The sequence below is a fragment of the Copidosoma floridanum genome, unplaced genomic scaffold, assembly GCF_036245765.1.
Source record: "Copidosoma floridanum isolate Cflo_tuat_1 unplaced genomic scaffold, Cflo_Japanese_pri ptg000030l, whole genome shotgun sequence".
In the NCBI taxonomy this organism is placed as follows: domain Eukaryota; kingdom Metazoa; phylum Arthropoda; class Insecta; order Hymenoptera; family Encyrtidae; genus Copidosoma; species Copidosoma floridanum.
In genome coordinates this window covers 5,415,069-5,440,032 of record NW_028321907.1, presented here as the reverse complement: position 1 = coordinate 5,440,032, position 24,964 = coordinate 5,415,069, and the positions used below count along the sequence as shown (strand labels likewise).

The 24,964-nt window shown below is 40.5% G+C and overlaps 3 protein-coding genes across 10 annotated transcripts; 2 read left to right on the top strand and 1 right to left on the bottom strand.

Annotated features, from left to right (window-relative positions):
- Nucleotides 1-872: 872 nt before the first annotated feature.
- Nucleotides 873-22,372, top strand: LOC106643419 (uncharacterized). Of its 7 annotated transcripts, none has more exons than XM_089596343.1 (25): nt 873-1,369; nt 1,582-1,777; nt 2,159-2,356; nt 5,104-5,207; nt 5,607-5,646; nt 5,744-5,929; nt 6,015-6,180; nt 6,243-6,437; nt 6,519-6,608; nt 6,688-6,801; nt 6,877-6,971; nt 7,057-7,171; nt 7,912-8,036; nt 11,372-11,614; nt 11,707-12,725; nt 12,938-13,299; nt 17,526-17,710; nt 18,428-18,455; nt 19,137-19,277; nt 19,419-19,648; nt 19,812-19,920; nt 20,471-20,542; nt 20,959-21,068; nt 21,154-21,381; nt 21,459-22,372. In XM_089596343.1, the coding sequence occupies exons 1-25, from the start codon at nt 1,321-1,323 to the stop codon at nt 21,670-21,672; spliced, it is 4,614 nt and encodes a 1,537-aa protein (XP_089452469.1). In that variant the 5' UTR covers nt 873-1,320; the 3' UTR covers nt 21,673-22,372. The 7 variants fall into 7 exon arrangements, with proteins under 7 accessions (XP_089452469.1, XP_089452468.1, XP_089452467.1 ...); XM_089596342.1 differs by having other exon boundaries at nt 12,938-13,314; nt 19,140-19,277; XM_089596341.1 differs by having other exon boundaries at nt 12,938-13,314.
- Nucleotides 22,373-22,605: 233 nt separating this feature from the next.
- Nucleotides 22,606-23,876, top strand: LOC106643398 (ribosomal protein S2). The gene is made up of 3 exons (XM_014358509.2): nt 22,606-22,623; nt 22,935-23,259; nt 23,332-23,876. Exons 2-3 carry the CDS (start codon nt 22,936-22,938, stop codon nt 23,824-23,826), a joined length of 819 nt encoding a protein of 272 aa, XP_014213995.1. The 5' UTR covers nt 22,606-22,623; nt 22,935; the 3' UTR covers nt 23,827-23,876.
- A 97-nt stretch (nt 23,877-23,973) lies between these two features.
- LOC106643402 (GSK3-beta interaction protein) lies at nt 23,974-24,931 on the bottom strand. 2 transcript variants are annotated; one of them, XM_089596693.1, is made up of 3 exons: nt 24,846-24,931; nt 24,569-24,711; nt 23,974-24,486 (listed from the first exon to the last, which is right to left on the bottom strand). In XM_089596693.1, the coding sequence occupies exon 3, from the start codon at nt 24,462-24,464 to the stop codon at nt 24,102-24,104; it is 363 nt and encodes a 120-aa protein (XP_089452819.1). In that variant the 5' UTR covers nt 24,465-24,486; nt 24,569-24,711; nt 24,846-24,931; the 3' UTR covers nt 23,974-24,101. The 2 variants fall into 2 exon arrangements, with proteins under 2 accessions (XP_089452819.1, XP_023246153.1); XM_023390385.2 differs by having other exon boundaries at nt 24,790-24,921.
- Nucleotides 24,932-24,964: the final 33 nt, after the last annotated feature.

Below are 24,964 nucleotides of genomic sequence, written 5' to 3'. Positions count from 1 at the left end.
AGATGTAAGTATGCTGCGATCGAACGCTCAAAGTACTTCGAAACCGGCCGGTCCGGTGTAGATATGATTTATATGAACCCCCCACGAACGCATCGCTACCGCACGTTTTATATATATATATATACTCAAGGGAATCGTTCCATACGAGATTAGATAAGTGGAGAAGAGAAATATTATTTCTCTTCAAGAAAGGTCTGGCGTCCTTGACCTTCGGCGTGTGCGCTTTTATTGTTTCCTCTCAGAGATTACGCACGCGTATACGTTACACCCATATTTATATTGTTGTTTAATTTATACTAGCAAAGCATCGTGTTAACATAACTAATGCGATGATTCTTGATGAAGTGAGGTAGAGAAGCCAACACCGTAACGTCGAAACGTGCGTATATTATATACACCTATAGGTACCTATAATACACCGATTATACCGATGTAGATCGATATAACCGATGATCGTGTACCCATCCTCTATTGTTTTTCGTAAAATTTAGACAGGAACAATCGATGTACGAAGAGTACATATATACTTTTATGCGTATATTTATAAGTAACACTATATTTAAGTACACAAACAGACCGTCAAATCAGCTTAACCGGTCACTTGGTTCGTTGTATCGGTACATCGGCGGGCGCTATCGTAGGGCTGTACGCTGTACACACCTGTATAGAACAAGGAGACTTTAAGACGTATTAGATACACACACCCACACGTACACATATATAGATAGATAGCATTGTTTTATAATGGAACACACGCGACCGACTTTTAAAATCCTCGACGACGTGAGTACAGGTATAAGTACACAACCTACAAGATAAAAAGAGACAAATAAAAAAAGAAGCCGCACGCGCATGTAAATAGAGAGTGCATGGGAGAGCCAGCTGTGCGTGTGTGTATCTCACATATATGCATAGACTTTATTCGATTATTCGTATAGTGAATTTTCTATACATGTGTACAGTTTTAGCAGCAGCATCGGATTGGGAGCGCGTTGTTTACATCCCGCCGATTTTTCGGCGGCGACAGTCCATACCTATACCCTATGAGAGCGCGGTGCGCCTTTCCCGTTTTTGTGGTTGATTGAAAATACCAGCAGAAGCACGCCGGCAACAGGAGTTAAAGGAAACCGGTGCAAAGCGTTTTAAATCTCTCTAGTGCGAGGAGGACGCCGAGGAAGTGAAAAAAAAAAAAAAAAAAAAAAACGTGATCGTCGATGCTGCGCGCCTCGGAAGCTGCACCGGGCCGTTGTTTATCGTTGAATAAAAGTGGTGCCGGTTAACTATAATTTCAAAGAGAGTCCCCGTAACAATCGTCAAGTCATGTCCGATGTCGGAGCACCGCTGGATGCCGGTGTCGACTGGGTGGAAGGTGATTTTTACAACTGTTGAGAGAGAGAGAGAGAAAAAAAGATAATTATTCGCGTACCCTTGAGTTTGTTGGTTTTCTTTTTCCCCCTTTCACTTTCGTGTAACCATATGTATACATATACCTGTATTAGTTTACCCAAAACATGCTGATCGAGTATATGTTGTTTGTTGCATTGTGATATTATATCGTATTGTCGTGTTGTGTGCACACAGAACTACAGAACAAAGTGTTCGAGGAGTGCCTCGCGATGTTGTCCCAGCAGATGAACTCGAGGAGCACCGACCTGTCATACTCGGACGACGGCTCGTCGTCGTCTTCGATCTCGGAGCTGTGCGACCGCAAGACCGCACCGATTTCCGTCATCATTGCGTGCATCCATCGAAATTTTGCTTACATGCCGCATTTTCGGTAAGTCGTCAATCATCCGGTTACCAACCTCTATTTGTTTATGTTTTTGGAGTGGGAGCATCAATGTATACAAATTGAAAGAGGAGCGGCTCGGAGTTTGTTTACATTAGGGATGTAGTTGGGTTATTGGGATGTTTACATGCATGGTTTTCAAAAACAGCAACATCTAATCATGTGTACCTATCTTGTAAATACAAGTTTTCAAATACAAATAAGCCACCGCACATCCGACATCCACTCTTCATGATAATGTTTGAGTGTACGCGACAGCAATGGATTATAATCGTCGCACATGTCATTGCCATCGTCTGCATCACATTATCGAGTCATTCATCGTAATGATTATAAATAGAGGCTCATTTTTAGTTTCATATTTTTAAGCAAAAGCCAGGGAAATGAATTCCTGGAGGAGCTGAGGCGGTCGCTGCAGGAGAACGTGCGCGACTGCAAGCGCGTCGGCTGGAGAGACTTCAGGGATTCGTCCAAGCACTGGTTTTTGGATCTCGTTAATGCGGTACGACAGAACAACAATAACAATAACAACAACTGCAACAACGATGTTTGCTCAACAAAATGCAGGTCCGTACTACCATATTTTTCGTTGTTTACTTATAGTCTTATTTGGTTAGAAAAAATGCTGCGGTGCTCGCGTTGTGCGAACGTATAATATATATTGTCTGTACACGCGTGTGGCTTGTACTCGTTGATATATTAGAGTTTAAATGCCTCCGAATTCAATATATATTTGTTTTAGTTCCAGCAGCAGCTGTCTGATATTATCATGATCACGTAACTGCATACCTCACTAGTTCAAATAAATGATTAATCTGGCATAATGTGAAAAAAAACGTAGTTATTATGTATAACAATTTTAACATTTGATAGTTCATTGCAATGAACTATTCACTAGAAAAATTTTGATAAGTTAAATATTTTTATAGATGTTTTATTGCATTTTTTCGTCGATATCAAATTTCTGCTTCTTAGCATGGAAATAATATAATCGTAAGAGTTCACAGTAAAATTACAATACATGACGTGAAATAACGAAAGAAAACGCGATGTACCGTTAAATTACAGAGTGGTGCAATAATAAGCATCGCGAATCGTAGAATGACGATGTGAATACGATTTTTGTGTTACCTAACTTTTTTTTTTTTCATAAATTCAGTCACTGTCAGTTGATGTTCTAGTTGTGTTATAAAGGAGAAAAAACTTTTTTCTACGCATCAGGAGCTTTCAGTTCGTTATTTCCAACGTAAGAGGTGATACAACGTGCTTATCACGTTAGTAAGTGCACGATAATTGTCACGATTACTCGGGAACACATGGTCGTTGTTACACAAAAACCTGTCTATATCCTTGGTTGAACTAAAAAATAATGGCACATCCTGCAACTTTCCATAACTTATGACTTTTCTTTTAATTGTTAATTCTAGAGCCAATGTAGAAACAAATACTCTAAACGACGAGCAGAGCAAGCATGTCCTGAAGTATAGAAACCGGCGAAAAAAAGTAAGAAGGAAAAAAAAAGAAGCGTCAACTTTTTTTCCTTTTAACGTCAACGCTTGGATATATACTGCGCTAGTATACATATCAACCTCGCAGTATGAGACTCAGGTGTTGCGCGCCTAATAAGCCGACGATAAGCCGCGGCTTGGCTTGCCGTTTGACGCAACTCGCGCTACTGTATACTGTAAGCTCCTCAGTCGAGATCACCGGTGCGTGGACGTTGGATTTATACCCAGAAATCGTACAATTTTACTTTTCTTTTTCCCAATTGTTGTTGTTTTTTTTTTTTTTCTTACCTCTGATTAAGTACCATTATAGTATTCCATGGTAATTTAAGCAGTGAGTGTTGATAGTGTGTTATTCCCCGAAGACGGTGTGGTGCGTCGATAGCGAATTAAAAAAAAAACAAAAAAGTTAAAAAGATGCTCTAGATTACGTAGTTTTTCAAAAGTAAAGTTTTACGCAACATTAAAATAATCAACATTGGCTGACGTTATTATACCTTACATCCAACTCGAAGCGATTCAATTTCGTAAATTGTCTATGCCGCGCGCATTCGCGACCCAAGACGATGCATATCGTTTTTAACCAGACTACAAATGCTTTTTTTTTTTTTGGCCAAAGCCAAGTTGATTGCTGCAAGGTATACGTGTACGTACATTTTTTAATTTTTCAAAGAACGTGACACAAACAACGGAGCTGTCTCGCGCGTTACTTTTTAAGACCAGACATGCAAACGCGCTTTGGGTCAACACGTACCGACGACCATCACTGACAGATCATTTTTCGTAAAATTAATGACTCTACGTCACATCTCGTTAACGATGTCCAATCTAACTAACTCAAAGTTCCCACAGCTGTTTGGTGGTTCGTGTATAAAACCTTCTTTTTTTTCGGAAATGAATTTTCCAACGCGAAGATCAAGGCCGAGCTTAATTAGCATGAGAAACAAACGCAAACACCGCACGGTTGTAACGCACCTGTTTAAAAAGAGCCGGGGGGTGGGAGAGGAAGAACAGTATAGTGATAATATTGGCATAGAGAGGCCAAATGAGCTTACGGTATAGGCGTTGATAAATTTCCTCCAATAAAAAGAAAGAAATAGTATAGGTACGCGAGCGCGCGCTTGACACCCTTATCGCTTCGGTTTGCGCTCGTTATGCGTACATCCAAGTACTCACCGCGCGCCGTCCAATTGTACTTGCGCATTTTTTATATCACCATTCGTCTCGTTGTAAAAGTTAAACGCGTACGGTTGCGTTTTTTTTTTTCTGTCGACGCGCGCTTATATTACGTGTTAAGTGAGCATACCTTTTTTTGCCTACTGTGACGTTGTTCATTTTTTTTATTTTTTTTTTTGCGGCATCATCGATTACATATATTTTAATATACTTACCTTTGATTAACTTAAAACATTGAAATGAAATCCTACTTTTTTTGTACTTCTGATGCATACAATTATTTCATTGTATGATTGCGATCAGCAGCATCGGTGGAAAGAAATTTGGATCCACAAGACCTCTGGACTTTTGAGTGTTACGATAAAATTTAATACCTGATCTTCCCATACTCGAGAGTGAAAAATTAAAATACATTCCAAACAGCAATGACTGTACAGCTTGAATCCATTTGAACTACCTCTGTATCCTCACTTCTTCGAAGTAAATATGATTGTGTAGCTATGATGAGTTTGCAAGCACCAAAGCTCGATTCCTATGTGTCGAGCTGGTGACACGTTAGCACCGCAGCAACAGTAGTAGTTAGTGTTACATAAGCGACGGCATGTATCGTTACAAGTCTGTGTGGTGCCACAGCGACGCCCCAACGTCGACGGAAGATGCCTCGGAACGGGGGGACACAGCCGAGTACTGCTACAGCACGGATGCCGCCGACGACGAGCACCAGCCCGACAATTTGGGTAATGCCTTGGTGCATGTACTTTTTTTTTATTTTCATTTTAAATTCCGGTAGATTTCATCATGCTAGTAGGAATTTTACATTTATCTAAAAGAAAAAAGAAAAAAAATTGGTGGTTACAGTCGCTTCCACAACCCTCGGACTTTTCAGCCCCCAAATCCGTGAGGCGTTATTTTTTTAATTTGGCTGTTACTATTTTGGCTATTGTGCTTTTGGTACTGACGTTGTTGCTATGACTATTGTTTTTATTGTTTTTGTTCTGTAGTAGTTGTTTTTTTTTTTTTATATCGCCAATATCGATTAGCCGCTTAGCGATTTTCATCGGCATCGTAGATCTTTTCCTTTCGTTACCTCATGGTTTCCTTCTTTATTATTTTGTTCATCAAAAATATCTTTGCAGCCACCTGTTACAGCTGTAATAGCAGCAGTATGGGACTTGGGTAAGAAGCTTTTTTTTTTTTTTTTTTCATTACTTACATTAAAGTTATAAAAAGTGAAAGCCGAAAATTTATAATTAAAATGTGATTTTTTTTTCAGCACGATGGATAGCATGATCGAGTTTTCGGACGATACCGATCAGCCGATCGACAATATAAGCGTCGATCTTCAGATCCGAATGCGGCGTTACAACGAGGAAACGGCGAGCCTGAAGGCTGAACTGTTGCGAGTGGAAGAGATCGTTTCAAATTTGGAGATCGACCTCAGAACGAAACAAGTCAATTTGTACGTTTTTTTTTTTTTTTTTTTTTTTTTTTTTTTTTTTTTTATTGAAGGGTGTGTTTAATGTGAGAATGTGTATATTTTTCAGAGAAAAAATTTCAACCAAATACACAAAAGTACAAAAGGAGCTGGAGGAGCACAAAGATCTGCTAGCAAAGTCGGAGAAACGCGAGGAATCGTGTAGGCAGGAAGTGCGAGCGCTACAAGCAAAATGCAATTCATTGCAGAAAAAAGTTACCGAGTTTGAGAATGAGGTAATTCACGAATTTCCCTGTATATTTTTGGTATACGAATTTATTCATTTTTTTTTTTTCAGAAAGTTAACGTCGCAAATTTGAATGCGAGGATACAGGAGCTAAGTAAACTCAATTCGGAATATGCGAAACAGCTTGCAGAATATAAAATTGAGTGCAAAGAGAAACAAATGGAGTACGAGTACTTGCAAGAAACGTACAATGAACTGCGAAACAATTTTTCTCAATTAGAAAGGTCTCACGAGCAAATTGTCAAGGTGTTTCTCAATGTTTGAGCTGTGATTGTTGTAATTTATAGAGAATTTTTGAGAAAAACTAAACGTTTAACTTATTTGCAGGAATATTCAGACAAAATTGAAGAACTTACAAATGCAAACAACGAACTGCAGTTTAAATCAAACAAATCTTGCGATAGTTTTAGTAGTCAGGTAATCGAGTTCAATGTACATGTAGTTTTTTTTCATTTTCAATGGAAATGTTATAAATATTCTATTTTTACTATTGAAGCTGTCCTTAACTCCACCGACTTACGCTGCTAGTTATCCTAATGTACACAGCACACCGTACAATAAGAAGAAATTATCGTGTCAAGATTCTCTGTACACCGAATTAAAAGCTTCCGTACGTTACATATACTCACCATTGCAACTCAATAACTTACGATCGAAAATTTTCAAGGTTTTAATCGATTTTCAGGGCTTTAATATCGAAGAAGAAAAAATTCTTCAGCTCAAAGAAGAACTTTCTTTTTACAATGAAGAGATCGCACTTATATCTGAACAAATAGAAGAGTGAGCACATTTCTTGGTCAACGATGTAATTTGATTGTTTTTTTAAATGTACGTACAATAACGACAAAATTTAATATCCTCGCAGGGCATTACAGAATTTAGCCGCTTCGAGGAACGAAATCTGCCCACCCAGTATCCAGCTGGTAGAAACGAATGGCATTCAAAGTTTGAAGCACAAAATCACAACGCTACTAAACTTGGTATACAGCTATTTACCCCACAACTGTTCACGTTTATTCCATTTTATTCTCGATGGCATTGAAAATACGGTATACAATCATACGCGCTCGAATTTCAATACCCGGACGTGCCTGCAGCGCTTTGTGCTTGCAAGCTCACCGCGTCGCTGAGCACCTTTGTATACGCATATCTCGCAAGGTCGTCTAGTTCTTTCGAGTTCCTTGTTTTTTTTTTTTTTTTTTTTTTTTTAATTTTAATTTTTAAGAAAGTTCCAGTACCTATAATCCTGTCTCCGTTACTCTGCCGATGCTTAGTCATCTCCGTGTTTGCCGTTTTTCCGCACTCGTTTGGGAGTCGATTTGTATGGTAGCCACGATTCAATGCCGAGATCGTTCGTCGCTGATAAATAACCTTACTGATGCATATTATATTTTTATGGTAAAAGAGCACGTACCGCTTTTTTGCCGATACAAGCACGCGACGCTTACACTTGACCTGTTGGTTAACTTTTTTTTTTTTTTCAAGGCTCGGTATTTATTTTTGTCTCCATGTATAACAAGCTCCAAAAAAAAAAAAAAAAAAAAAAACACCAATTTGCGTTCACCGTATCCGGTGAGATTCAATTTTAAAAATCGTATAAACCCGGTAAAATTTTCCAAGCAACCACGGTAAAATCATTCCTAATCCACTCTCGATCATTCGCATCACGATCACTGGATATAAAAAAAAAAAAAAACTCCGTTCTCTTTTCCCTTCGCAGATGAGGAGCTGTCCCGCTGCGAAAGAGCCACCGTCATCAGTGCCGCTAATGGGGGAGGCGTCCCGAGAGAAACCCGACGTTCTGCCGAAGAAGGGCGGCTACGTGTTCAGCGATCGAGATATCGCGTGAGTCATTTAACACATGTATACTATATTATACTAAATAAAGTACCGCGTGCTCGAACGCAGAATATGATGTTGGTATAGGTATACATTACACAGACGGCTGCGGAGACACTTTCGCTTCTTATTTTCTCTCTCCTGCGCTAACTAAACCATCAGCTACTTATTAGCCGAAGCTGCACGAGCGAATGAACCGATGAGCAATCGGAAGTATTTGGATCAAGGTTACCCTCGGGAGGAGGGGGACTTTTATTCCATACACACACTCTCCTGTCGTGCACGGCACTCAAGCGTATAATATATAGCCCTTCTGTAAAAATAGCCGGTGTGTGCTCGTCGCCTCGCTTATAGAGGTGGTGTAAGCGATATTGACGACGCCGATGATTATGGCAGTAGCAGAGTTTAGCGGCGTCCACGTGGCCTTCCGTGATCTTACAGTAAAAATAAACGCGGCCTTTTTCCTCCCTCCGCCGCGACGATTTCACCGCCACCGCGTCCAGTTGTCCCTTTTTGTTCGGTGCCACCATCCGCGCGTCGACCCGTGGTTATTATTTTCGGAGCTACTGGATTTTCATACCGGCTTCTCGTTTTGTTTTCTTTGCTATACTTACGTTTTTTCTATCTACTCTGCAATTTGGGTTTGTAAAATTTTGTTTTCCGAGTAGTTAAAGTATTTGTCAACAGCACATGCTTCTCCCGCGCAACATCGTCGTCAGCTTCATTGATCGTTAATCTTTCGCTCGAGAGTTTCGCAATGAACGAGTGTCAATCAACCGTCGTAACACAAGTAAATCAGCTCTCTCTCTCTCCTAGTATGGATCAATTATTAAAAACTCGAAACATTTACAGGTGTACATAGCGAGCGAGAATGTTTGGCAAACAACACATACGTATGGTCACTGTGTATTTTTGGGTCCTTGATCTAATTTTCGCTACTCCACCTTCCTTCCAGCAAATGTATGGCTCTTCGTGCCGATTTATATTTCGGTTCCGAGAGAATAATGACCCTCGCCTCCTTGCTCCTCCGATATGGCATTGGCTGTCGAGGTTTTGGACAACCTTACCTTTTTACTTTTCATCTGATGGAATAAATAAAAAAAAAGATAATTTAAATACTGTAAAGTACAGTTTTGGTTTGAAAAATCTATTCTCCGGGTTTATTTTTGTCCACGCGGTATCGTTCCCAATTTAAAAGTAAAAATCCGTAAGGAGATCGATTGGAATTTCCAATTCGCAATCTGATGTCTTCCTCGACGTATAGCATATAACAATGAGGCAAAGGTGCACTCGCCGTTTGCCCAAAAGTCGGGCGCTGTGTGCTCAGTCTACGGCTGACGCTCGCCGGCTGCTGACGACGGATCGAGCGCGACGCGGTCACTTTTGATCTTCTGTATACTTACTCTGTGAAATAAGTTGAACCAATTTTTTTTATTTTTCATTTTTTTTTTCATCTTTTAGTGCTAGAGTGATAAAAGTGCTCGTGCAGAAGCATCGTGATTGTTTTGATCAAGTGCAAATTGTCGAAAGGTGGAGAGTTCATACCTACCGATAACCAAATGTCTAAGAAGTTTATGGTTGCAATTTGTCAGTCGATTAGAGGCTTATTGGTTTCATGAAATATCAAGGTAAAGGTTTCTCTGTTGCAGGCAGTCCACAAAAGATATATTTTTGTAAAGAAAAAAAAAAAAAAAAAAAAAAGGAAGTATTTTTCATCAAAGCTATGTTTAGCTCGCTATCGGACGAAAATAGCAAGATGCAGCGATAAAATACGGGCAATGTAAACGAAAAATGTTATTAACTCGCGGGCGCCACTGAAAAAGCCGTTTTGACAAAAATTAATGACAGGAAAGAGTTTTACCAAAGATTAAAAGAGCGTTAAACTCGGGATTTTTCATTCAGTCGCGTGGACAATAAATTGTGAGTGTGGACTTTTCAACCGATCTTTGCCTCGGAAAGCTCAAAGCTCACCAAACTCTTTCCAGAGCTCGAGACGGCATAAAAAAAAAAATCAAACGGCGCGATTTAGTGGCGCTAATTGCTCGCATCTGCTCTGATTGTTCGCATTATCGCGCGCGAAGGTCTCTCGGACTCGTGATATGTATACATAAACACAGACCGTTGGCACGTGACACGATTTTTTCCTCTTCTTCTTTTTGCGTGGTTGAAATTTTGTTCTAGCTTCGAAAAATTATTTATTTTTGACCAATATATACGACTGTGAATGCCTTACATACTTGGAAGTTGTAAAATGGGCCCTTGTTTCGTATAGGCGAGTCTCAAGAGAGCAATCGTCTTAATCCGTGAAAATTCCCGTTAGAAAAATCGTTAAAGCTAGTTGTCTCGCAACAGGTTCGACGAGTTTTCAGAGGGGAGTTTTCTCGAGTTACAGTCACGTTCCATCAACTCCATTTATACATGCACTTTCTCTCTCTGTGTATCTCCGTACCGATCATTCGATCGTAAATCGAAACCATCGGTCATCAATCGATCGGTAAAAAGGCGCTCTCGTGGTTTCGAGTTATTTGCGAGTAAAAAAAAAACTTTAAACACATGTCGAGCACTAGTACATACACACACGTCTGCATATATATTGCATATTATCTACATATACGTACATCGTTACGCAAGAATCTGGTTAGCTGAGACACGTCTATTTCTCGAGGGCGAAAGTTTAGTCGTAGAGTACCATCGTATTATTATTTTTTTTTTCCTTAGTCTGACATCGGGTGCGGCATCATGAAGAACGGGGTGACGGACAGTGACGGACGCGTCAGGGGTTTCATCAATTACAACCAACACGAATACTTGTGTGTTTGGTTCAATTTCGTTTAGTTTCGTTGTTTTTTTTTTTTCGTACCATTACTGTGATACATGTGGATAGTGTATTTGCACAGTATATACTTATAAGCCTTTCTCGATTTCGTAAAAAAAGTGATTTATCCATGAAACTATTGAAATTTGCTCCCATCAACTACACTAGAAGTATTTATTAAATGAAGTAAAGTGACAATTATTCTCCTGTCGCAATACGTGAAAAACAAAATATAAGTTTCGTGTTTAAAATTTAATAGGGCGTGCTTTGAAAAAAAAAATGACGCGCATTACACGATGTGCAAGTCCTCACTCCCTCTACATATCTGTATTTATTATTTTTTGCTCGTTAACGTATTGGAGTGCGCGAACAATGTTCCAATTGTTTTCAACTCCTTGTCATGTAAAACTATGATTTCTGCCCTACATCCCGAAATTCAAAAACTTGCAATTTTCAAGTACATTTGGAGAACTTGTGTAGAAATATAAAAAAAATTTCTCGGAGCATGAAAAAACTTTGATTGCAGGACGGACAAGGGAGAAAACGACCTGATAGCGACGGTGCCGCCTACAATACTCGTAAACGGTTACCATCCCAGCAAAGCGATTTTCCCTTCGTTCCCCGAAATCTCTGGAGTCGCGAGACTCGATACGACGGAGGAGAAGGAAAACGAAGAGCCCGAGATCATCATACCGATCAACGAGGCGCTCAAGAGGATCACCGCTCTAAACGACGGTTACCCCGACCCGGACAGCTTTACCACCCCCAAGTACGAGATTTTTTTTTCAACTAAACTCGGCTCGTTTTTTTTCATACAACTATGTAGCACCAACGAGTAATACGATTGCATCACCCCGACAGGCTTAAATCGATATTCACGAGCACGAACAAACCCAATTGGCTGTCTCGGATCGCGGAACCAAAGCCAACACGAGCCAAGGGCGATGCGACATATTGCTTGAAGCCCAAACAGTCCACCTATCCGCAGTCCAAGTGTACCAGCAACAACATGAAGACCCTGAAAACCGACACAACCAGCAAGGACTTTGAGACGTCAACTCCGAGCTCCACGGGACCGATCCCTGCACAGCTCGACACGCGCTACGTCACGATGACTCGGCCCAGCGACAGGACCTACCTCATGGAAAAGTCAGCGCTGCAACAGCAACAGTCCCCCTTCGGCCAGACGCGCTCGGAGATCCCGTACTGCCGTACCCCGTGCGCATCGAGCCCCCAGCGCAAGCTCTCGGTCTACCACCGCTCCTTCGACGTCGACAGCCTGCAGACGCCGTCGGACAAGGTGACGCAGGTGCAACCCGTCCATGGCAACGGGAGCGAAAAGAAGCGCTCGGTCAGCACGCCCGACGCCCAAGAGGCCGAGTCCCTGCTCGCGAAACAGTCGTCCTCCCCGAGAGCCAAGTGCCACCTGATGAACTACCGCGTCTCGGCGAACCTCAGTGCCGAACTGTCCGCCAGCTCATCGTCGAATAACGACGATTCGTCGATCAAGGACGCCGAAGACGGCGCGTTTGTCGCGACGGACGAGAAGGAGGTTGTCAGGCCGATCATCGCGCCGACCAAGTTCAAGGTGCCCGAGGTCAATCAGACGACAGTGTCGTACAGGGAGCTCGAGTTCACGCCGATGGTCGGAAAGGGCATTCTGTCGAAGCAGGCTGTCGAGCACTCGAGGATCCTTGGCTCGTCCGCGGGTTTGGCTGGCGAAGGGGACAGCAAGACCGAGGACGAGGTGCCCACGATCTCCTTGGACACCAGTACCCTCGAGAGCTTCAAGTTGGGGCTCGAGGGTGCGGAGGGCACTAACAACAGCAGTGCCGTCGGGGACCAAAGCCACTTCGGTGACCAAGCAAACGTGAAAAGAGGTACTTTTTATTTATTACTGCATCGGTGTATAAATCACAAAAAATCTATCAATAAGCGGCTCATCTCCCGCGCAAAATTTAAAGAGTCTTTTCAATTGTTTGTAGCGAGAAAAATCGAATCACAGAAAATATAATGAATGCTAAATGACGCGGGAGGGGGGGGGGGCGCAAACAATAAGCCAATGATCGATCTCGTTACGCAATAATTGCAGTAGGTGCCGATGACGACAAGACGACGACGACGAGCATCGGTGCAGCCAGTACGCCTGTCGAGCCTGTTCGCGAGGATTGCAAGAACAGCGGCGCCGCCATGAGTGACGGAGTGCCGACTGCGGTGATGAGTATGAAAGTAGCGCCGGCAGTCGGGCGCGCGATGTCCAGTGGCGAGGATAGCTCGGCCGAGAGCGAGTGTGATGCGCGCAAGAACGCCGTTGTTGCTGCAGGTGCTGTGCCCGGGTCATCGGAATCTGTGAAGCAGCCGGAGATCGATACTGTGCGGGAAGAGGAGGCGAAGCCGGACAATACGAGGAGCGAGGACGACGCGGATCCTGGCCCTGGAGAGGACAAGGCCAAGGTGGGGTGTCAGGGGGTAAGCGAGTACTGGTGTTTGATTGTTTTTTTTTCTTTTTTTTTAAAGTCAGGCTTTGACATTTCGTTTATTTTTGAGATTTAGACAAGATATTTCGGTGAATCGTTGAATGTTCCTTTTAAGCATTCCACACATTTTTCGTGATTTAGCATGCTGCTCTGAAAGTTGACGTTGAATCATTGCTGTGTTGTGACAGAAAAATAAAAATCTGGTGAATTTTAATACAGATACGTCAAAACACTGCTAAGTTCGTTTGGGACGGTACAAATTCATACGTCAATTTTGATTTCTGATAATACTCTAAAATAATCATCCTTAAAGAATAAATTACCGAGTGAACATTGCCTTTTTTTTAAATTAAATTTGACTAATTTTTTTCATTTTCGCGATTTTAACATTTTACGTGTCGTTGATTTTTCAAATGATTTTTTTTTTACTTGTTGATGTTAATGGTTGTCCAATTATTTTGAATTGTTTAAATTTTCAAGTGAAAAAGCGTTGAATTGTAAGATGCTGGAGCGATTGCAAATGTAATTTGGATTAAACATTTGTGAAAGTAGCATTAAAAGAAATAAACTTAAAAGTTATAAATATGTTCGCGGTAAAGAATGGGGCGATAAATACAGAATCGTGTGAATGACATAAAAAACATCTGTAAACTACTTAAGTCAGCGAAATAATTTAGTTCGGAGACCGTTGACTATAAAATTTATAAGTATACATTTTATCAAAACCCAACAAACTGATGATTATTTTAGATACACCTATACGTAAAAAATATGGTAGCATGCCTTTCGATACATTCATACATTATATAGTTTCGAAGGTATGCGTTACAATGTTATGTAAATTGAGAAGTCTTGTATGTTACCACTGCCTTTGATGGTCGACAAGACTGCTTCCGAACACTATATATATATAAAAACTTTTATATTTCAAAGTGGTGTATGCTTCCAATTAACAAAATGTCATATTCAATTTATAAATTCCTTGTATAAGATTTTAATCCACAAGTCTCTAGGCAATCGATCAATTGAAAACCGGATGTACGGACCCACAAAGTATTTCGAGAAAATGTTGTGCTTGTTTCATTCAAAGTGAATCAACATTGTTTTGATTTTGCAGCACTTCGAAAGCTACAGACGTGCCGTTGTCTTGGAGCTTTTGAAGCAACTCCGAAATTAAAAATCGCGAGGTAATCGGTACCCTTGCGTCCCTGCTTCTTCTTCTCTTCCACCTTGTTTATTATCTGCTGCAACACGAAATTACACGACTCAAATAGTTGGCACAGCTATATACGATTTGTCGATGATGAAACGTACTTTCGGACCTTTTTTCCGGCCATTTACTGTACTTTTCGCGTTACTCATAGTAACAGATAATGAATGAATAAACAAAAAAATGATGTAACTTGACAAAAGTATAAAATTAAACAGCATCACCGATCAATTTGCGAATAAACGAGCGCCTCGCGCAGTTTTATCCATCAATGAATTTTCAGTACTCTGCATCCAAGACAACGAAGAGCGCGTGAAGAGATTTTCCTTCGAAACGAGGCACACACGAGAGCCAATGGCGCGGCGCTTCAATTAAACGCTAATTATGCTGGTTGCGTACCCCGCCCTCCTTCGAACTTGAAAAACAATTACCAGTCGATCGGTCGGTTATTAAGAGGAGATTGGCGGGGCGAGTGTTTTGCTTGTACAGCATATAGCGTATACCGCGGTTTCGTCGCGTGTGTACACCGAAGCACTCATTGCATACACGTACAGGGTCTGCTGCTCTATTGACGAGATATTTGCATATATTAGGTACATTGTATCTCTGACCACGCAGCCTTTTTCCGTCGTGTGGGCGCAAGGAGCGATCGTACCTTGTGTTACATGATGGAGCGCCTAATCGCATTAATTTTTGCTAGCATCATACATATTTATACATGGAAGTTTTTTCATGTAGAATATAATAAATTTTATTTTTAGAATTTTTTTTTCCACTTTTTTTTTTAGGTAAGAATGAAATGTATGTATAGAGAAAACTCACGTCAATCATACCATCTTGAGATTTCATTAGACTTCCGTGTATACGATCTTTTTTCACAATGGGAATTTTTACGAACAATATATGGAATTTTTAATCATTTAAAAATATTTTAACGACCGATTTTTTGTAAAATCGGTAATTTTAATGACCGAGTACAAACATGTTACGAATGAATAAATTCAAAGAAAATAAGCATACCCAAGCGTGTCCCGTATTTTTGAAACCCAGTGTGTATTTCATGCAAAGTAGGTGCTACATGATACAGTGTACGTATGAGCGACGTGTGTGTACAAAAGTAGGTTACAAATACAACATTGCAATGTAAGCAGTAAAAAGAAAAGAAAAATGGAGAATCGATAAAAAATTGGTCGTGTAAATCATACACTCACTTGTAAATTGGTAATTGGCCCCGTGATATATCAAGGCGAGGGACTTTCAGGTTTAACGCGACACATTTTTCGAAAAAAATAAACAATCCGTATTACGTGGGGTTCGTGTGCCACACGAAAGATAAAAAAGAAACCAAATAATCATCTAGAGTTGATTCTGGCTCGAGAAAATTGCTCATCGCGCTGCTGTGAAATTTTTCTGTCTCGTTCTGATAATGATTTAATTTTCACTGCATCTGCATGCTTTGTCGATTCATTCGCCTATACCTAAATCGGAACTACCGAGACATCGAAATATTTCCATCCAATTCTTTTATTTGAAACTTGATCGGTAATTGCCGATTTATTGCACTCTACTTTAGATATAAATTTTCCTTTTTTTTTTCGTACCCACGCAAAATGTATGTATCTTTACGTGGTACTAAATCACCGCCGCGATCGTGGTGTACCTCATTACCTCTCGATATGCGAACGGATTGACGCATCATGAATATATTGGCGATATTACACCGATCGGCCGTTCGCGAATACAAATCATTCAGTTCGAGTAACGAGAAAGGTGCCGTGGAAAAAAAGCGCTTATTAATCGAATGATTATGATTTTCGATTTCGATCAAACTATCCGTCAATTAGCGCGAGTACACTATTTGACTTGCATATCGCTCGTATAAAATATATATGTGTTTCAACTTAACGCGTTACCGATTGTGGAATAAATCGGTATTGAAAAAATACACTAGATATTTCCTCTTTTTTTCTCTCTCAACGAAAACGTGTCGGGGAATCTATCACGTGCTCTTCGAACACATTATAACAGCGAAAAATGTTGACAACGTGTGCGTTTCGATGTAATAACTCACATAGTCAGCGTTCGGTCGGATTGAAGTTTAAATAGCTGTAGGTCACGCGTAAATCAAAAATTGGCAAAAATACCCCGCAGGCGCTCCAAAAAATTCCAGCGGTGGGTATATACGTATGGCCCTGAGGTCAAATATAATATACACCGCAAAACTGCATCCGGCTGACTCTCCCCTTCGGAGGAATAATATTTGCCTTGAACTCGCTCGTTCGCCATCACCGTCGACGACCGAAATATGTATAATTATCATCGGCCCGAAAGAGCTCGAAGCGTGATCACGTGGAACACACGAGTATTGGAAAAAGGAGCAGAGCCACTTTTGGCCTACGAAATATATTTATCCCTTGATGAATTTCACGCGGTGCGTTGGACGTCAAATTAACACCGCGCTAGACCGTAAAAATCGGTCATTACGAGCTATTAGAGCGCGTAACGAGAACCGAGAGCTCGTTACATTCGACCACCGACCTGTCACTCATTCTCTCTCCGTTACTCTCGAGACTATATTATGTATACCCTCGAGCGAGCAGCACGTGAGAATCGTCGTATGTTTTACGCCACGAACCGCGAAAAAGGAGCTCTAGTCGAGTCGATTACGAGGCCGCACTTGTAGGAGCTCGATCGGCAGAGTCGCCGGATCGTCTTTGCCTCACTTTGCTCGCGCGAACGAGTTCAATGTAAGGTATAAAGTTTCCATGGTGAGGTGCTAATTTGTTGGACACTAATATTTAGCTACTATCAACATTGTACAGCTTGGGTGTTTGATTGTTCGGTTTTTAATTGTATCGAAAGCAGAGATTAAATGTCATTTATTGCCACCAACTTTGATATTATTGTGTTTCATGTCGCCTAGTGCTTGTATTTTCTTGATTATTTTTTTGCAACTTAAATTTTTGTACTTTGCAACATTTTGTTGATTTCAGGCGTCTTCAACTATGAATGGCGAGGACAGGGAGAATAGTAGATACAGCACAGAAACAGCGGTAAATTCATCATCTCCGGACGTGGTTAAGGGAGACGAGAGTCCAAAGGCTTTTCCGAGCTGGACGGATGAGAAGCTCCAAGAATCCGGCATCGCGAGCTTTCCCGACGTCGACTCGGAATTGAGGTATGTTGTTTTTTTTTTTTTTTCCTCACTTCCCAAACCTCTTATTTTAGAACTACAGAGTTCACTGCCCAGTCAAAGAAGAATCCGAAAAATTCGGGCTCGCGCATGACGGCGCCAGTCCCCACGGACGAATTCCGAGCGCGCCTTTTTTTATTTTCCCTCCCGAAAATGCCACTGCCGACTGTTTCTATAAAAATTCGATTTGTTTCGCAACGCGCGACAATAATCTTCCCCGGAGAAGCAAAAAACAGTGATGGCTCCCACTCGTCACGTCGCGGTATCGCGTACCCGGATATTTTCGGAGCTTTCATCTTCCCGTGACGAGATCGCGTTTATCGCCGTCGCCCGACTCTTACGTACCCTTGACTTTTACTATCTATACCAGCGATTCGCGAATTCGCTTCAGTTGGTCGCCAAACGAATTTTCACACGAAGCGAGTTTCCGCGCGGGAATCGTCTATTTTCGGCCAATAGCAATAATTGATCGGCAAATGTGGGTTCTCGATAATCGCACCCAAGGCGTATTTGCGGTACAAAGTCAACATCGAATTCTCGCGAATATAATAATCACGACGAGCGCGGTGATGAATTGTAATCCAAGACCAATAAACCGAATCGTAGTCTAATATTATAACTTACGCGGATGACGGAGAGATTTACTTTGGTTGCATATGATTTTTGTATCACTATTTAATACCTTTTATTCGTTTTTTTCAGTGAAAACTTGAACGAAGAACAATTAAAGGTAAGTGGTTTTTTTTTTGTGTTTCTGAACACCGCATGACTTTTCTGAATCGTATTTATTGCGATGGCTCTATTTATGTAAACATTTTTTGTTTTCTTGCATTCACTGACACGCCGTGGAAAAGGTACAGTTTTCCATTTCTTTTTTTCGTAATCTTTTTAATACTTTTATCGACTATTTGAAAAAAAACAGTATCTAATTATACGATTTGATGAAAACGAAAAAAAAAAAAATTAGTCGTTTAATTGAAGAGTTTTATCAAGAGGCGGATTTTTTTTCCCTCAAACGTAATTAGATGCCGATTAATCTAGTTACGTCAGTTTTTACGACAAAAGATTCGACTAATCACGCGACGTTGCACTTTTTCGAAACAGATCGTTTTGCCAAATATGAAAAAAGGAAGTGCACTACAAACAATTTACTTTTTCGATTCTTTAACCGAGATACATTTTTCGTGATGTGTTAAAAAAATTTTCTTTATCTCGTATTCACTGTGATCGTTATTCTCGTAAAGCAAACGATTTTTCCTTAACGAGAACATCGAACTTAACATTGCCTCGGTAAAAGGAAACAATCTGCAGCTAATAAGATACGATAGGTTTTTTCGTTGAGCGCGTATTATTCATCGACTTGCCAGTAAATGAGGCAAAACAGTTTTAACGATCGCGATTCCAATTTCAGAAGAAGTGTACGATCTTTTCGATCGGATTGAGCGCCGACAGAATGACACTTTCCAAGCGACTGGAGTTGGCCGTTCGTCACCGCGACCAGGCCGAGCTGAACTTCAACAACGAGGTCAACAAAATGCAGCTCAACATTAAGGTAAAAAATCGCATTTACAGCATATATATGGCCGGTACTTATATACAATTCATCTGTGTGAGACACAAAAAAAAAAAAAAAGAAAAAAACAAATCGGAATCGATTAAAAAACAAAATCCTCTGAACATGCGACGGCCACAGGAGTTGGCGCCGTTGTGCGTAGACAGCGAGTCCCTGGAGAGGGTCGAGCGAGTGAGGACGCAGCTCGAGATGGTATCCCGTTGCACCCGTTGGATATCGAGCAGTGCCGAGACACTTGGCGCCGTCCGACAGGAGAGACGCGTCTCGCGTGCCGTACTCTTGGCCGACAGATACCTACAGACCCTGCGCTCAAAGTGCGAGAAACTCGCTGGCGAGCTCGCCGAAACAAAGTATGGCTCAGTGCTTGGTGCTCGGGGCTCGATCGGCTTTTCCCATTTCCTCCCATACTTACCTTGCGACACCCTCCTTTGGCTCCTCCACGATTGATCCAGCCCGAGCGTAGTTGGTCACTCTGGCAAAACGGGGATCGAATAACTTGAATCTTCATTCCAGGAGAATCCTCGCGGAAAACAATATCGTGGTCGAAGAGAACCTCAGCGAGCTGGGCGACGACGTGCCGCGCGTCCGTTATCGCGCCGTGCCCAACAATAATCGTACGATGGTTCGAAAATGCAAAACACACACTTGTTCGCAGCTTAAGCTACCTTTTTTCCGTTCATTCGTCAAAACACCATACCCTCCCATCAACAGTTACCATACTTTTCACATTACTTAGTTTTGGCTGTTTTTTCAAGCTTCGAGGTTTTTTTTTACTGATACAGGTGTGGGGTATCGTAACTGGCACTTCGTTTCTAGATGGATCATGTTTTACAAGTATTTCCTTAGATCCAATTAACACGTAGTATTTCAGTGGTTGTATATTTTCCTAGCTGAAGCAGTGATGTACCCGTGTAGATTCACTCAATCATTCATCGACCAGCATATTTTTTCATTACCAAAGCCTCCAACGATGCTAATTATCAAAAACTCATTCCATGGTTAATCATCCTTGTACGCAATTGCAGCAAAATCACGCTTGACACATCAGCTTACTTAATATAATTTTGATTACTTTTGAAAGCAATTGTTTTTTGTTTTTTTTTGCACCCTGCGTATAGACACAACACGTTTGTTGAAGTGACACCTTTCGTTTGACTTTGTTTCTTTTTTAGATGGCTAGAAGGAGAGCTAGCATAGCGACGATATCGCGGCCGCTGTTGGGCAGCAACCAAGACATATCAAAGGCAACGAATTTAACAAAATTTTTTGTCTGTCTGTGTACATATACATACATGCATATGTCTCCTGACTCTTTGTCTGTATACATACCTCGGTTATGCAGCTTTTCTTTTGCACCTTTTAGGAACGTTTTTAGCGCTTGGCTGCTTTTGGTGAATGCGCTGCAGTTTTTTTTTTTAATTGACAATATAATCACTAATTTTAGAGAGATGTGTGCTTTGCTTTTCCAGCTTTTAAAATTTTTTGACGCATGTACCTGAAAAGGCGTTTGATTTAGTTTGTAACATTTATAGTATGTAAAAATGTATACTAATACCATTTTAAAATATACTGTGGTAAATTCTTTGATTAACGTGGTATGCATGATTTATTCAAAGAGTCGAGCAAAGAAGAGATTTAAAGCAAATTTTAAAATTTGTAGGAGGTGCCAAGACAAAGAAACTCCGTATCTGGGAGAGCGCCAGGAGTGCGAAGACCTTCATTATGCTTCGAAGCTCCGAAATGGGAAAATGAAAAATTGGATCGCACCGAGTACGTTTATATGATTAAATTTTTTGTATTTTAATGCACGAAAATAATTATTCAGTTTTTTGTAATTTATCCGATACGCTTGCAGTAGTTCCAATAGTACGACAGAATTACAAGAAATTTTCGAGCAGGCAGAATCTAGGCGACAGTCGCGAGAAGAAAATCACAATTTGTTACGGACTTCTGTCAATAATCTGGCGTTAACCACCAGTGAACACGTAGATGAACGAGAGGAGGAAGTTTGGTCTAATCCGCACGAAGAATTTGTTCCTTATTTAGTAAATAACGAAATTTATTCTAATGAATCCAGGCAACAGTGAGTAGTATGAAATAGTATTTTGTAACATTTGGATCATTGAAAAAAAATAATAATAAAAAACTATAAATTTTCAGTCACAGGCATCCTTTAATTTGTTGGTTGCTGGCCCAATATGTAACCTGGAAGCCAACGATCTGGAGCATCATGATAGCTTTTATTTTTGGAGTTTTCGTCACTCGCGTCGTCTCATCGAGCGACCGCCACGGGCCTCCGATATCTTGGTGGTCGCTGGAAGAGATTCTCAGTCAGTATATTCACGTGGAAAATGTGGGGCCGCGGCCTCTATGAATTTCAGTTTTCTGCGACGATCATCGACCTTTTATTTATTTATTATTTTTTTTGTTGAAACGATAGCTTTTTGGTTTCATAGAAAGTATTTGATGCCTTAAAATGCATTATTTAGTTATTAGTTTGTTGCGGTATCCTCTTATTTTTTATAGAAATAATTTTATTTCGTAGTAGTACTTTATTTTTCTTTGTACCTGTGTATTTGTATCTGTGTATGTTTATTTGTCGTGTTACTACAAACTATATATAACTTATAAGTGAGCGAAAGATCTCGAGTTATAAAGTATATAATGTACACAATGTAAAAAAGAAAAGAAGCGTATAGTTACATGAGACGCGAGAGGTATGTGTAAATGTGCGTGCATATGAAGAGCGTCTCTTTGATGAGAGAGACGTTCATTATTATTTATCTTTTAAAGAAACAACTCTTTGACGTCTTCCAAGTACCTTTTTGTAAAGAAGGGAAGTCCATGTAAATGTCTGCCTATGGCGTTAGGTGGTTTTTCGTACTTTAGTTGAACACGAAACAGTTCCAAGCCAGTCAACTTGTAAATAGATTTGTGTAAGTACACGATTTGAGCGAATTTCGAGTAAAATAATCTACCATTATAAGTTTTTTTTCGTTCAAACTAGATGAATTTTCACTCATTCTATTATTGTAAAACCCAATAAAATTTCAACGAATAAACAAACGTTTCTATTTTCAATACAATTTTCTTCATTTTGTCTTTATTCTCCTTAATAGCTTTTGTCCAACATAAATAACTGACTGATATTTTTTACTTCAAAAGATATTTTTTCTGGAATTTCTTTGGCATCAAGTGGAATTTTGAAAAATTGCGCGCAAGAGGCACTTAAAATGTGTATCACTTGCGCAGACGCATCGCAGATGTGTCAACGATTAAATTTTTTTTACTTTCAGTTCCAACCGAGTCGCACCCAAGAGTTCATGTAAGTACCAACAGTATTAATGATTTTACTCAATTCTTTATCGATTACATCGTAACTTCCTTTGATAAATACTTAAACTGGTCTAGATTTTTTTTATCTATTTAAAATTAATCGAATATTTGATGTATTTCTCGAGACACAATCAAATTAGCAGTATGCCATGTGCAGCACTAGTTTTAGGTTAGAGTGACATTCGACTCGCTACTTGTCAAACACGAAACCAAAATCTTCCAAAATGATTGAAAGCAAAGTACTTAGATCTGTTGTACAAGGAAATGTTGAACTGACAAAGTGTTCACTTGAATTTCTAGAATGGCGGACGCAGCTCCAGCCCAGCGCGGCGGTTTTCGCGGAGGATTCGGCTCACGTGGTGGTCGCGGCGGTCGAGGTCGCGGACGTGGTCGCGGTCGTGGCCGTGGCAAGGAAGACGCCAAGGAATGGGTTCCCGTGACCAAGCTCGGGCGCCTCGTTCGCGACGGCAAGATCAATTCTCTCGAGGAGATTTACCTCTTCTCTCTGCCCATCAAAGAGTATGAAATCGTCGATCACTTCATTGGGCCCCAGCTCAAGGATGAAGTGCTTAAAATCATGCCTGTACAGAAACAGACGCGTGCTGGCCAGCGTACTCGCTTCAAGGTGATAAAATGTTTGACCATTAACTTCTCGTTCATACGTGTAAGAACAAGTACAAACATTTTTTTTTTCCAGGCTTTTGTTGCCATTGGCGACAGCAATGGACACATTGGTTTAGGTGTCAAGTGCTCTAAAGAAGTAGCTACAGCCATCCGCGGTGCCATTATCCTGGCCAAGCTGTCGGTCGTACCAGTCCGCCGAGGATACTGGGGTAATAAGATTGGTAAACCTCACACTGTGCCCTGCAAGGTAACTGGAAAGTGTGGCTCGGTCCAAGTGCGTCTCATCCCTGCCCCGAGAGGTACTGGAATCGTGTCGGCCCCGGTCCCCAAGAAGCTTCTGCAGATGGCTGGTATCGAGGACTGTTATACTTCGGCCAGAGGCAGCACCTGCACCCTGGGCAACTTTGCCAAGGCCACTTATGCTGCTATCGCTAAGACCTATGCGTACTTGACACCTGACCTCTGGAAAGAGATGCCTCTGACCAAGACTCCATACCAGGAGTATGCTGACCATTTGGAGAGAACCCATAGAGTCGTGAATACTGCTCGACCAACTGAAGTTGTATAAACATCCAAGATTGTGAAGGAATAAAGCCCTCCATGAAAATATTAAAAAAATTTTTTTATTCAAACCTTTTTCTCATTCATATCACTTGCTTATTAAATATATAACTTGATTTATTGTATAAAAATATAAAATTTTATCCATCTTTATAAAATACACCGAGTTAAGTTCAAAGCTACATCAACAGCACGTACAGACGTTTAGTCATAAAAATACATTGACAGAAATAATATACAATTGATACATATATCAGTGGAACGTCACTGATCACTGATTCGTCAGTCGTGACTATTACTGAGCTGCTGTAATTTTTCAGCGAGATGTTTACTAAAGGAATTTCTGTACTGAGGACTGATATAATCTAGTAGACTATAGATAGTCTCGTAATAATCGAGATCGAAATCTGCGTTGTCTGTACAGTCGTGTTTATTACCAACGATGCTAAATCCCTGTGGTGACAGTCTCACGCAAAACTGGAGTCCCTCAAGAGTCGTCAAATTCAAGTGGATGGCTCTGTTGCTGCTTTGGATGGTAGAGCTCACCTGGAAGTTTCGAACGTGATGTTTTACGTCGTCTATGACAGCTTGAGCTTCGATTTTCCACTGCTCTGTGTCCAATACTTTTTCGTCCTGGGGATGCATTTTGTTTTGATTCTATTAACTTCTAAAAGTACACAATATCTGTTCAATTAAATTCTCATAAAGTACACATTGCCGTTAAATAGCTACCAATAATTAATACAAACTATTTTTAGAAGTATTACCCCCAATAAAATATCATCCTCATCTACATATGTATATATAAATACTCAGTTATAAAATCTCTGAGTTTCATCAATTTGTCATACTATTCAAGTACCTACTGTAGTCAATACTGTACTTGAGTTTTCTGAAAAACAAAACAAAAACGTTAGCTTGTTCAGATTTATAAAGGATAAAATTGGCATTAAAACATCAAAACAATAACCTTTTAGGTTTACCCATACAATTATAATTATTCTAATTATTAGTACTTTTAATTACCGTTTTTCGTAAAATTACTTAACTATTAGTGTATTACGTTCTAAGGTTATAATTAATTTTTTATAACTATACGAGAACAATGTATTTTCAGTCGTGACACTCGTGATGTTTTGTTTGAT

What these genes read in the sequence shown, in the direction of transcription:
- LOC106643419 (XM_089596341.1), top strand. Translation starts at nt 1,321, where the DNA reads ATGTCCGATGTCGGAGCACCGCTGGATGCCGGTGTCGACTGGGTGGAA. An exon ending in ACACCGAATTAAAAGCTTCC is followed by an intron (nt 6,802 to 6,876) that starts GTACGTTACATA and finishes ATCGATTTTCAG; the next exon opens with GGCTTTAATATCGAAGAAGA. An exon ending in ATATCTGAACAAATAGAAGA is followed by an intron (nt 6,972 to 7,056) that starts GTGAGCACATTT and finishes ATATCCTCGCAG; the next exon opens with GGCATTACAGAATTTAGCCG.
- LOC106643398 (XM_014358509.2), top strand. Translation starts at nt 22,936, where the DNA reads ATGGCGGACGCAGCTCCAGCCCAGCGCGGCGGTTTTCGCGGAGGATTC. An exon ending in GCCAGCGTACTCGCTTCAAG is followed by an intron (nt 23,260 to 23,331) that starts GTGATAAAATGT and finishes TTTTTTTTCCAG; the next exon opens with GCTTTTGTTGCCATTGGCGA.
- LOC106643402 (XM_089596693.1), bottom strand. Translation starts at nt 24,464, where the DNA reads ATGCATCCCCAGGACGAAAAAGTATTGGACACAGAGCAGTGGAAAATC.